This window comes from Solea solea, chromosome 6 (genome assembly GCF_958295425.1).
Source record: "Solea solea chromosome 6, fSolSol10.1, whole genome shotgun sequence".
Taxonomy (NCBI): domain Eukaryota; kingdom Metazoa; phylum Chordata; class Actinopteri; order Pleuronectiformes; family Soleidae; genus Solea; species Solea solea.
In genome coordinates this window covers 29530382-29544135 of record NC_081139.1, presented here as the reverse complement: position 1 = coordinate 29544135, position 13754 = coordinate 29530382, and the positions used below count along the sequence as shown (strand labels likewise).

General features: G+C 40.8%; 1 protein-coding gene across 1 annotated transcript; it reads right to left on the bottom strand.

Annotated features, from left to right (window-relative positions):
- Positions 1 to 59: 59 nt before the first annotated feature.
- snrpe (small nuclear ribonucleoprotein polypeptide E) lies at positions 60 to 5136 on the bottom strand. The gene is made up of 5 exons (XM_058631167.1): positions 4939 to 5136; positions 3392 to 3418; positions 3222 to 3284; positions 1121 to 1199; positions 60 to 290 (listed from the first exon to the last, which is right to left on the bottom strand). The coding sequence occupies exons 1-5, from the start codon at positions 4990 to 4992 to the stop codon at positions 235 to 237; spliced, it is 279 nt and encodes a 92-aa protein (XP_058487150.1). The 5' UTR covers positions 4993 to 5136; the 3' UTR covers positions 60 to 234.
- Between the last annotated feature and the right edge of the window lie 8618 nt (positions 5137 to 13754).

Here is a 13754-nt window from a genome sequence, read left to right as displayed (position 1 = left end):
CCTATATAGTGAATGTGTTTAGGAGGTTACAAATGGGCCAAGAGAAGTTCAGACATGAGTCGTAAGAAAAACCAAACTTTATTTTCAAAGTGGATCCATGTCGTATAAAGAAACACTCACAATATTCCTGTTACATTAACACAGATGGATCTTTTTCATTTAAAAAAACAACAGAAAAACAAGGGAAAAAAAAAACTTTCAAAGGCAAGATGATTTGGGGGTGCCTTCATCGCCCTAGGTGGTCACGCTCTGCAGCAAAGTTATGTTGTCTCCTTTCAACATGACTCTCCCTGGGAGACAAAGACAGAAGTGGAGGTGAGGCAGATAAGGAAGATGGATGCAAAGATACAACACTTGATGACATTTTTCCACACTTTCTGGACTAAATAACTAATTAATTACCAAAATAACCAAAAGATAATAGTTTTTATCATTACATTTTTAGCAGTTGCTTTCTTCTGGTGTCCTGTTCGTTGTCATTTTTGTGTAAGCATTGGTTTGCACAGCAGAAACACAAGGGTGGCAAAATACTGTATACCGAAAATATATCATGATTGCGATAAACATGCACGATATACACATCGCAAACAACCATCGTGTCCCCCACATTCAGTCAACAGCGGCACAATCGGTGCGCCCTCTACAGTTAACAGTGTAGAGCTCGGCCTTTAAAAACGTTTTTGCATAAATAAAATTCCTTCATTTTAATCTGTTTTTGTTATATTTATCTTCATCTTAGTGTATAGCAATATATATGAAAAGAAACACAATATTCAGCAATGACATCACATGATTTACTAACCTTACTTTACCTTCTTATTGTGTGTTTTTAGACTAATGGAGGGATTACATTTTTAGTAGGAAAAGTAGTTTCATAGTTGATATTCATTTTCATTCAATGGATTGTTATCAAAAATCTCATTTTGATTTCCCCGGGGATGACTCGCACAATTGCATCCACACCATATTTAAGATGGCTTCTTATTTTCTGATGTTCAGACAGGGGCTATTTGCACTAAATCCACAATACATGCATGTGTGTCATATCATAAGTGAGGTCAGTAATAACACATGAAAGTTTCAAACCAAAAGGAGGTCAGACCGTTGGGTCTACTCTTACCCAGCGGCTTTCTGTTCTTGGTCTTCATGTGGACTTCCTCAGCATCATCTAGAACCAGGTTCATGTATTCATCGAAACCCTGAGACAGAAGACGAAAGCTAATTAATTCTACTGCCCATTTCAGCCTCAATCATTTGCCACCTATTCATGTTACAGAGACTTCAAAATGACAGTGGTTAACAGCAGATCATCATAACACTCAGAAATGACAGAAGACTTGGACATAATTATTAGACTATATGAAAATTGATAGGGAGGTCCCAATACAACTTTTTCACTTCCGATAACGATGTAGCAGCCTTGAGTATTGGCTGATATCGATCCGATACAATATCTACACGAATCATACATACTATAATGACTTATTTTGTAGTGTGGAATGCTAGAATAGGCTTGATAAAGTGATATTACTTAAACAGAGAACAATAGTCAGCAACAGTAGGTATGAGAAAAACTGACCCGTTTATTAATAACCAATGGGTTACATAAATTTTAACCTTCATAAGAATACTGGATTTTTTGCCATGTTAATTTCATACAGTCTATGGTTAATTTCATCAGGAGGAAAGTACCAAGTGCTAATGGGGGTGTTTTCAGAGGACCCGTGTTTCACAGGTAACAGCGTGTCTTCAGAGAACTACCCCCTTGTTTTCACTATTTTGGATTCTGAGTGCCTCGTCCCGCAGGTAAACCGGCCCTGCAGACGTACTTAGCGCCGTGTGTGTGGAGCTTCAGGACACATTTAAAACATCGCTGAAAAATGTTTAACCTCTGAAATAGCAGTAGCACACCTACACTGTTGTGATCATGTGGTCCCTACATGCATCCAACACACAGAGCCCATGTGATCACAACGGGCACTGCTGGATATAAGTGCTGGAGCGGAATGGACTGCTTGTATCGGAGCGCTTATATCGAAGAGGCAGTCCGATATAATGCATTTGTTTTTTGGCTGATATCGGACCAATATATCCATATCGGATTGTGACATGCCTAAAAATTGATGTAAACTTCCAGTTTGAAAACTATAGACTCATAATTAGGATGGAAGTCGCAGGACCAGGGGGTCATTGTGCTGGTTCCAAAAAGAACCGTTGAAATGAAAGTCTGTAGAACAAGGATCTTCTACTTCTCAGTTGATTTATAAGGCAATTTGGTATTGTCCAAAAAGGTACTTGGTTGCAAGTGATGTCTGAATTTCCAGTTGCAAAATCTGTCATAGCATCAAGACTATATGTCCATTTGTATAGTCTGTCTGAATCACTATTACACAAAAGAAAATCACTTTTAAGAATCTGAAAAATAAGAATTTGTTTTAATTATTACAAAAAAACAATAATAAAAAATGCTTGTATGGTATGTTCTAAGCCAAATACTAGAATTTGTGACTATTTTGACTAGGCATATCTTTCCTTAGGATGGCTCCAGTGTGTCCTACACTCAAGATGATAAGGACACAATGAAGCTCCTTTCCTAAGCATTTAGAGAAGGAGTGCCCAACCAATCGATTGCGGTCTACTGCTGGATTGCGGACTGATCCCAAGGCGAGGGGTGTTGGAATAAATAATAAAGAAATATATTTTTGGGTGTATGTGTGTTATGTGGCGTTGACAAAGAAAGGGAACCTGGAGCGGCATTATAAAACAGTACACAGGAGCTACGAGAGTTGTTCAATAAATGACTTTGTTATTCCTTAAAGTGGTGTATCGTGCATATTTGTAATGCCTTTAGAGTCAGGGTGTGACAGAGGTTAGTTACTGCATGCTGGAAACGATGTGTGTGGGTTTGCAATGTTGACACTGGACTGGTAGATCTCGGTAGGTTGGCTAATTGAAAACTCGATCTTGGGTCAAAAAAGGTTGGGCACCCCTGATTTTAGACAATTCAAACTCTTATTACGGCTGTTACTGAGATAAATCAGGGTCAAGTCACTCAGTCAGAAACCTTACTTTCCAAATCTGACTGGTCAAAAGCAACCATGCTGTTAGAATCCTCTTTGGACTACTTACTGATAATTGCCATACTCACAACACTGAAACATTGAAAAATAAAACATTTACACAGTTCCTTCAAACAGAAACAGAGCAAATGGATAACTTACAATAATGCAGCCCTCTATCCGCATGTTGACCTGTTCATACAACCAGACCTGGATACGCGAGCGCTGGAAATGAGGAAATCATAGCAGGTGAGAAAATTCCACTGCATACAGACAACACAAAAAAATCAAATGAGAAGAGAGTATACAATGATGTTGGCCTAAATACTTACATTCTGAAGATACCTGAAAATTAGGTTCTGGTATGGGGAGTTAAGGAAATTAAGTGACCAAACAAACAAAAATGTTACATTACATTACATGTCATTTGGCAGACGCTTTTATCCAAAGCGACTTACTTATGTTAATTCTTTCCACATAATTTTGCCTGATGATCACACATTAGACTTTTCCAGACATCACTTTCGAAATTGGGAAAAAGAGACATCCACCTTGCTGCTCCATTGGCTTGGAATGGTCTCACAGGAGTCATCAATGCACGGCTGAGTGAAACTGCGGTGACTTTGTTTTATACGCGACACACACAAACACTAGTGACTTTACACCAGACTCCTGTAGTTGTTGGAGATTAACCCACGTTTTTAGGATTGTTAAGTAGTTTTAAGTGATCTACAGTTGGGCGCTGTACGGCTTGATTTGTGTGTGGGACATCTCTTCCTGTGACAGCACTCTGGCCAGTCAATGGCTGGCAGTCTGACCAATCATCACATAGTTACTTACTCAGCACACTTTTGGAACCTTGCCTGAGCAGGTATTAAAAATAGTACCTGGTACCAGGTACTATGCTAGAGGAAACGCTACTTAAACCATGCCGTGGCGAGGCGAGTAGTGCCAGTGGAAATGCGGCATTGGAATCTTGACTAAAACAAGTACCAGATACTATCACTAATGAAAAAGCAAAAAAATAAACTGCTGGGTTGCACTGTGCCAGAACTGTGTAATGGAAACACACCATAGGAGTCATGTAACTCTGGCAGTATATGTTTAAACCGATAAAACGTCCTGTATGATCACTTACTGTTGATTATATTGATATTTTATGATTCTGTAAATGTTACATTAATCCTAAAAGAAAAGCACTGTGCTCTGCCTTTAAAGGCTCTTCTTTGTAAAGGGGATTTGTTTTAAATCTCAGTCTTCCTAAGGCTAAATTTCAAAAATAGAATTTCATAGAATTTTCTAAGTTTGATATTTTAAAAGCTGTATCTCTCTTATTTCTTTAAAGCCTTAACACTTATCTGAAAAGAGCAATAAATAATTTACTTTACGAATGTTGGATAATTTAATGAACACATTGTCGTTATAGCATCAATCACCTTGAAGACACACGCAAATATAAACGCTGCAAAATCACACAGAAAAAAGCACATCATCTTATTAGAGAATGTAAATATAACATACTGTTGATATTTGGTTCAACACTGGATAGTTTCTCAAAACACTAACGCATATAAGGTCTACTTATAAAATTCATTGTTTTGGCTCCATTAGTACTGACTGTTAGCTAACACAACACAATACACAGTACAAATACATCAAGTCCCGCACGGAGTTCTGCTAAATCTACGTCTACAAGAACCAAACTAATTCTGCTCCGTGAAAATAACCTGATTAAACACGTATTAACCTCTGAAATTAAACTCTAACCTCGTCCACGTTCATTGAATACGAACGATTACTTGGCTAAAGCGCTGTGTAGCTAGCTTAGCTGCTAAACACTCGGAGCGCGTGACTTGGTTTACGGCGATTAAAAGGATACAATGGGCTGCACCATAACCTTCTGGACCTTCTGTCCTTGTCCTCTGTACGCCATCGTTCCAGCAAAACACCAGCGGCAGCTTGAACAAAGAAATATTTGCTGTTTTCACCGAGACAGCTTTCAACGCAACACTCACGTTGAGGATTTGCTTCAATGGCGGGTTTCCTTTCCGCGTGCGCCGCAATTACAGGACAACATGAAACAGCGCCCCCACAGGTAGGAGGTCTTCACTGCACAAACCTGCTTCTTCTTCTTTTCTGAGGTTTAATGGCGGTTGGCAAACAACGATTTGGTGCATTACTGCCACCATCTGGTATGGAGTGTGGATCGAAATGTTAATCCAACTGAACAATTTCTTGAAAAATAAAATAATAATAATAATAATAATAATAAGATTAATAAATAAATAATAAATAATATATATATATATATACTACTAATAATTATATCCATATCTCTATATATATATATTGCTATATATATATACAGATATACACACTACAAAACACACAAAAAAACCCACCTATTTACATATAAATACACCTATTCATACACACACTCACACATCCTATATCCTCCCAATCAACCTTGTAGTCTTAAGAAACTGCAGTAATATTTTGTAGCACTCACTCTGGTTCTTGCTCAATACTTCTACCAACTCCCATTCCTCATCAATGTCTCTCAGCTTTCTAATCATCACTTCTCTCTCCCTTTGATATTTCTGACATTGTGTAATAACATGATGAATGGATTCCTCCTGCCCACAGTGATCACATCTGTCTGTATTGTGTTTATTGATAAGAAATAATAATCCCGTATGGCCAAATCTGATCCTCGATATTATATTTTCCTCTTTCCTGCATCTTTCTGTGCGCCTAGCCACTCCCACTTTTCTTTGGATACTGTAAAACCATCTTCCTTTCCTCTCCTCCTCCCATTGTTTTGCCATCTTTCCTTTAGTTTGTGTTTAATGATGCTGTGTATTTCTGTTTTGCTTAATTTTATTGCTAGATCTATATTATTATGTCCCGTTGCTGCTTTTGCCACCTTGTCTGCTATTTCGTTGCCTTTAACCCCAATGTGTGCTGGTATCCATAAACATATTACTGTGAGTCCCATCATCTGAATTCTATATAATGTTGGTTGTATTTCTATAATGAGGTCTTGTCTGTTTTCAGAATGGCTGGATTGTAAACTTATGAGTGATGAACTTGAGTCTGAACAGATGATTTTTTTCAGTGGTTGTATTTCTGCTAATAGAATAGCAGTGAGTTCTCCTGTGTGCACTGATACATTATCGCTTAATCGTTTCTGTTGTTTGATTTGAAATTCTGGTATGAAGACTCCTATTCCTGTCACAAACCTGCTTCTTCTTTTCTGAGGTTTAATGGCGGTTGGCAAACAATGCTTTGGTGCATTACTGCCACCATCTGGTGTGGAGCGCGTCCAATCGTACTATTACTGCAAAAAAATAAATAAATAAATAACATACATATATATATATATATATACATGCATACACACACACACACACACACACATACATATACATACTGTACATATATTATGCATATATTACTCCACTTCAATGTCTCTCAACTTTTGAATCCTAATTTCTCTTTCTCTTTCATACCTATGACATTGAGTTAGAACATGCCTGAACAGCTGACCCCCACGTGAGGTAGAAAATGGATGGATGGATGGAGTTAGAACATGCTGAACTGAATAATGAAAAGTGTACTATTTAATCCTGTATGACCAAATCTGATCCTTGATATGACACTTTCCTCTTTCCTGCTTCTTTAAGCGTACCTAACCTCCTCCTCCCATTGTTTTTGCCACCTCTCCTTTAGTTTTTGTTTAATGATGCTCTTCATTTTATTGCTAAATCTATATTATTGTGTCCTGTTGTGTCTACTATTTTATTTCCTGTAACCCCAATGTGTGGGGTTACTCCTACTTTTTGGGATGGGTTTTTTGAAGCATCTGTGTATACTTGAATGTAACTATGGTCTATATAGGCAACATTGCTTTGTTTTTCCTCTCAAACAGCGTAAGGTCTATGGAGGCACCTGGAAGTATCCATGGTGCTGTTGGTGACAGTGATGCTATCTATGTATATACTGTAAGTTCTGATGCTATTTGATTGATTGTCCATCCAGAGCTTTCTCATTTTCCCAACATGGTTTTCATGATGATTCTGATTCTGTAATCTGACCCAGTCATTCATGGAGCTCTGTATTAGTCTGTACGTTTTGTAAGTTTTTTGAGATGTGTGCTTCATATACCACACAACCATAAATATCATCTTTGAAAATAAGAGAAGAAAAGAAAAAAAAGCCAGAATTCTGATTAAAGTCAGAATATAGACTTTAATCTTACAATTCTGAGGGAGAAAAAGTAAGAATTCTGAGATTAATCTTGTTTCTTTAGAATTCTCATTTTAATGATACATGTTCAGTTTGTAAACACAGCAAAGGGTTTAATCACAATTATTTTAGATAAATATTGAGAATAGGATTATTTGCTGGTATTCTGGACAAAAACATTAGTTTACTCTGACACTGAGATACACATTTACTCAAATCTGTACATGGATTTTAGCAGGAACTATATGTGCATTTCCACTGCAGGAAACATCGAGTGGAATTTAACGGTTTCGTGCAGATCGGACTATGTACGGCAAAGTAATAGAGTACTTCCTGTTTAAAATGGCCGACTTCCTGTTGAATCAAAGGCGTGTCCGTAAACGTGTTTTGTCTTCTTCATATTACAGTTCTTTATTGTGTCCTAAATTCATGACAACATCATCGTAGGATTTCAACTGATTTCATCTTACGTCTCCAAGATTATTTTGATGGTTACGTCAACTTACAGCAGGGTGAATGTGTGAATGTCACTTCTGTCTGCATTGAAGCTGTAATCGACAAGTACATTTTGATTGACAGCTTTTATTCAAATTCAGCTCTTTTGCCTTTTGTCAAGAATGAGTCATTTGCACATTTACATCGCCTTGGAACAAAGAAATAAAATAAGTCCTCTGTTAACATCGTAACATCTCAGCACCTGGCCGTAGTATACAAATACTACGCTGTAGGTTACTCTACCTACTGAAGAGCTCACTGGTGTCTTTGGCTTGTCAACAAACGCCCTGCAACATGTATTTTTCAATAGCTGTAACAAACATGACTGTAGGCTACTTTCTTCCAACACCGAGTGGTTTGAATGTTGATGACTGCAGTAGATCGGCCTCACCCTCTCTGTTCCAAATGACATCCCCAAAACCCAGCTAAATGGAATGCGTCCGTTTGATGATTTCCCACCTGTGGTTTTTCCGACTGTAACCTAATCAAAATGGCTGCTGTGTCTAATTTTACTAAAGCTCCCGTATAAATCAAATCAGCGAACAACTACTTCAATTCAATAACTATACAATGTACTACGAGTACTTAGAAGTTTGTCCTTTAACGCCTGTACAAAGATAGCATGAGTGAAAGAAGCATATGACTCAGTGTGACGGCAAACATGTCACATCTGTCAGGACCTGTGTGAAAAAAAACATCAAATTCACATTGGCTGAGTTCCATTTAGCCCCCCCCAGTTTTATGATGCATGCTCCACTCTCTTCCCTCATTAACACGTTATATTCACCGACTCAGCGGTCGACCTAATGTGATGCCCTGTCATTTGAAGAGCTTAAACAGCTGTTAATGAAGAAGAGCTCCCTGTGCTAACACTGTACTTTTACCTCATCTTCACCCTCATTCTGCTCTTTAATGTCCCGCTGACAGCTGAGATATGAACGTTGGAGAGGTTTAAACGCAGTCTGTCCCTCCTGAGCAGTCACAGCTCCCTGGTGGTCTTGTTGTGCGTCTTCAGCTCTCTCTCTCTCTCTCTCTCATAGGGGGAATTCTGCATTCTGGAATCCTACATTCATTTATCACGCACAGTAAACACAGACGTGAACTTAGCACTGGTGGGTGACACACTCTTCTCATTTGAACTTGGGTTTTATTTCAGTCTTTTTGTGCCTTTTAAAGCAATTTCAATCCAAAGAACCTAAAAAAAGAGCGTGTGCATTAAGTGCTGTCTGTGCATGCAGAGACTTGCAGCGTCGTCTACAGGGAACACCGTTATCATGACAAATGTGCAATATTTATAACAACACAAGTTTTGCTCGAAGAAAACGTGAAAACTTATCTGATGACGCTGTGTGTGTGTGTGTGTGTGTGTGTGCGTGCGTCCACTAAATTGTTGAAAGTCCATAGACACACTTGTAAAACCGTGCAATATTAATGCTCCAAACAACCCATAATGCATCACTGTAGGCTGATCTCAACTATACTGCACCGGATAAACAAATAAGTCATTTCAAGTTTCAGAAAGTGATGTTTACGTTAGAGCAACTTTGATTTCCTTTCTCAAGCAGACGAACAAAATGTGCCTTTGACTGTTTTAGTGCGATTACCTGATGTTATTTTGAATATATATCACACGTAATGTTATAAATTTGAAGCGAGCGATAGTGACATTTTGTTAAATGTAACTCATTTAGATTTGACGGAACACTAAAGGTTCAATATAAAGAGTTAAATTGATTCCTTTACTGTTACTTTAACGCTGTCACACTGCTGTACTTTACTACATAAATCATATTAGAGCAATGTGACGCAACAGTGTTTGTATTTTCCAAAATAATAACACATTTAAAGAATTAAATGAACTCCTTTTGTTAGATTTACTGTGGATCGTCGGCCCGCAGAAGAAGTGGCCTCGGCCAACGTGCGCGAGCACATTTTAGCCTCTTCATTAACTCTGATGCTACTCTGAATATATATATATATATATATATATATATATATATATATATATATATATATAACTCTCCAGTGTTTGTCATAGAAGCAGTAGCAGGTTTGATGTACCTGTACCTGTGCGACCTGTAAACGGCGATAACGTCTTCCTGCTCGTGGAGGAACTCATTGGGAATTCATGGCGTTTGCTGGATTTATGCTAAGAAGCTTTTGGGCGAGACGCGCGGCTGCTGGCGATAGCAGCGCGGCGACTGAATGAGAGGTCATCTCGGCCCTGACCCTGTTCCCCGATCCCTCCTTTCATCCCGAGATTAATGACACGTCTCACGCCGTCTCGTTCTTCTATTGTGTTCTATTCATCCGGCTCGACTCTTCTTCTCCTCCTCCTGCTCCTCCTCGTTTTTTAACTTTTTAAATAATGTTTCAATAGAAGAGGGGAAATGACGTGGTCTGCATACAAACACTTGATCAGCCACTCTTTAGGTCGTTGTTGAGGAGCTCAAAATAGAGATGACTTTTTAATTAACAAACAAAAATCCAAAAGAATCACCCTTCAGATGAACATAACACGGAGTGAAACTGACATGAACACATGATCCAACAGAGGATCAACATGTGTGAAACGCTCCACCTCAATCCCAAGAGCAGGAAAACACAACTAGAAGTAAATCAAAACCAAAGAAAGTACAGAGAGAAAGGTAAAAGAGAGGTGTAAAAGCAAAAAGTTCAAAATAGAATAGAATAGAAAAGCCCTTTAATGGACAGTGTAATGGACGGCGGGTCCAGCTGCCTCCAGCTCTCTGCAGAAGATCCTGATCTGCTGGGATTTTCACGCACAACCACCTTTAGATTTAGAGCAGGAATCGACTGTTTTTGAAGGTTCTTAGTCCTCCAGGTGATATAAGATAAAGACGTTTCACCTGAAGGAGCTTCCTGGATGAGAGGTGAAACGTCTTCCAACTCAACGCAAGAAAAGTCCAGAGAATGTTCTGGTCGACTTGGACTTTCCACTCACAACGAGTACTGGTCGTGAGAGACGATATCCAGTAGTTCTCTGGAGACAATGCCATGTGTGCGAGAGCCAGAGTACAGAAAAGCAACAAGAACTCAAATGACCAGTCATTACATTCAAAGTGTGGAGAAGAACTTTGAAACAGACTCCTGCCACTTTATAAGGTGTCGTCTGTACCTAATAAAGTGGCCAGTGAGCGTAAATATGTGCACAGATGATTTGTTAGGTACAGTAGATGCCTGTCATTGTCATTAGTTTGATTTATATGATGCTTTCTAGTGAATAAAAAGTGAAAGTACGTGTTTCAGAACACCAGGTGGCAGCAGTGGGCCACAGAAGGAGAGAGAAACTTCTCTGCACTCTGTGTGAATTAGGAAGATCATATCAAAAGAAGTAAACCCTGTTTTCGGCCCACTTAAGAAACGACTGATTAAAGTGATTGTGTCTGTTCTCTCTCAGCTGTTCAGACAGAGACGACTGAAAAGAAGAAGAAGAAGAAGAAGAAGAAGAAGAAGAAGAATATAAAACACGAGAGAGAAGGCTTGAGATTATTGTGACTGAGCCTCGCCTGTCTCCTCTGTCCTTGGCTGATTGATTATCGAGTGCATTGCTGTTTTCAGGCGTGTGTTCGTGTCACCGCGCTGGCAGCAGCACAGAATACAGACGGATATTAAACCAAGCGGAGGTGAGTCGGGCTCCTCCCTCTCTCCCTCCCTCTCTCCCTCCCTCTTCCTGCCTTGTGCACTTTGTTCTTCTCCCTCCATCTTGCTCTCCCACCTGTCCTCCCTTTGACTCTCTTTCTCTCACTTTATACAACCCTCCCACTCCCTCGGCCCCTCCCCTCCCACATTGATTTACTGCCTGCTGCCATTAAGTGCCTGTTTAAAATCTTACTTGCTATAAACATTGTGTGTGTGTGTGTGTGTGTGTGTGCGGCTACAGACAACAGCGCCCCCTCTGTTGGTGTTACAGCTGGTAAATGTCCTGAAGACGATGTCTTTACTGTGGTGAGTGACGGAGCATTAGCGTTAGCCACATTATGGCAGCAGACACAGTCAGTGCTGCTCACGGCTCGTGTCACAGTGCCGTAGAAGAGTAAAGTGTTGTCCTGTGTGTGTGTGTGTGTGTGTGTGGGGGGGGGTTTCTACAGGAGCCCGCATGGACAAACCAGCTACAGCTCGACTGCAGAAGCACGTGGTGCAAGTAAAGTAAAGTGGCTCCAAAAGTGCTTTGTGCAAAAGTACTTTGCATTAACCAACAGAGAGTTGTGAAAGAGTGTTTAGGTCCTTCATCGCTCTGCAGATGTCACTGCAGTGTTTTCAGTTATGTCACATGACCGCACAGCTGACACGATGACGATGATGATGATGATGGATGTGTGTCTGTCTCTCAGGGATGTTCACCCACAACTCTGACATCTGTACAGGGATGCACGGGGCCGGCCTCACACACCTCCTCTTCCTCCCTGACTGTCATCTTTGAGCTGTGAGTGACACTTCCTGTCTGCCAGCGTGTGTGTGTGTGTGTGTGTGTCTGTGTGTGTGTGTGTGTGAGAGAGGGAGAGAGAAAAGAAATGGGGGGAAAAGACAAAGAGTAGAAAGAGCGGTGGTTTCCACATGTTCTTGTGAAATAACGCCTTTTTAACCCGACCGACAGAACACCTGAGAGGAGCAGCCGAGGCTTCATCCACGCCACTACATTTTTATTTAAAAACACATAAATTAGGCCCCGGACACACGGCCATGGCGGTTTAAGAGCCCCACAGACAAATGTTGGATTAGAAAGACTGAGAGGAGGAGAGATAAAGTGCCTGTGCGTCCGTCCTTCTCAGATATAACTGTCAGGACGAGAGCTGCTATCACGATGTGGCTGCGGGGCGCTCGATACGTGACTTGGCAGAAAAAGGACAAAGTGGTCTCACAGGACAAGGCAGGGGAATCTCCCGCCGCTGACGAGCAACTCCCTCAGCGTGAGCGCTCCCTAAACACACACACACACACACACACACACATGCATCAGCAGGCACACGTTTAATTATGTGCAATTATGCACACGGCAGAACAAACGTACGGGCTTGTTGTTTACGTGTTTGTCACCTGAGACGACAGCCTGACAACACACACACACACTGTATTTACTCTCCTCTAACACCGTCCCCACCCTCAACAAGCCTTGTGATGAACTCTGACCTCTGTGACCACAGAGGTGTGAGGATCACAAACATGTGACTGCTGAACAACACTCTTACGGGTCCAGTGTGTCGGAATCAGTGACATCTAGTGGTGAAAACTGCACAGTGCAAACAGAGGACTCCTCAAGAGAGGAGGGGTCTGTCTGCAGGCCGCAGGACGACAGTGTGTGGGACAAGTGATGAAGTTCTGCCCCCTTGTCCACTCACTTGTAGTCTTGCAGTTTACAGAAGTACGGTGGCCTTCACGTACCAGAAAGCATCTTTCCCCTCCTTCACCTTTGTTGATTTATGCACCTGGTTTATGTGGGCGGAGCCATTTCACCTCACCTGAGTTCCAAAAACAGTGGAAACACATGGCACCTGATGGCGGCCTCTGTAAAGCGAGGTCCTCGTGTGAAAGTATATAAAGTTCAGTAAGTTAGTCACACACTGGACCTTTAACGTGACCTTCATGTGTCAGTGGTCAGTCTGAGCTTGTGTTTGGGTTTGAAAAGCTTGGACAGCAGTGAGACGTCGGTTTCTTCATCATCTCCACCGCGTCACACACTCCTGGTTAAGGCTGTCACCTCCACACGTCGCCCCCCCGTGCTGCACACAGGAAGTGATTTGTCTCACGTGAAGACAGACATGTCACAGTTTGACTGAAAAACAGAGAAGGTTTCCGCTCGCTAAACAATCCTCATTGTCATTCCGGAGTTTTGACGAGACAAACGCTCCTCGACTCTCCCGCTCTGGTCAGGTCTGATAGTTTTGCTTGACAAAGTCCTGGATGCCGCAGACAAGTAACGTCACATCGTCT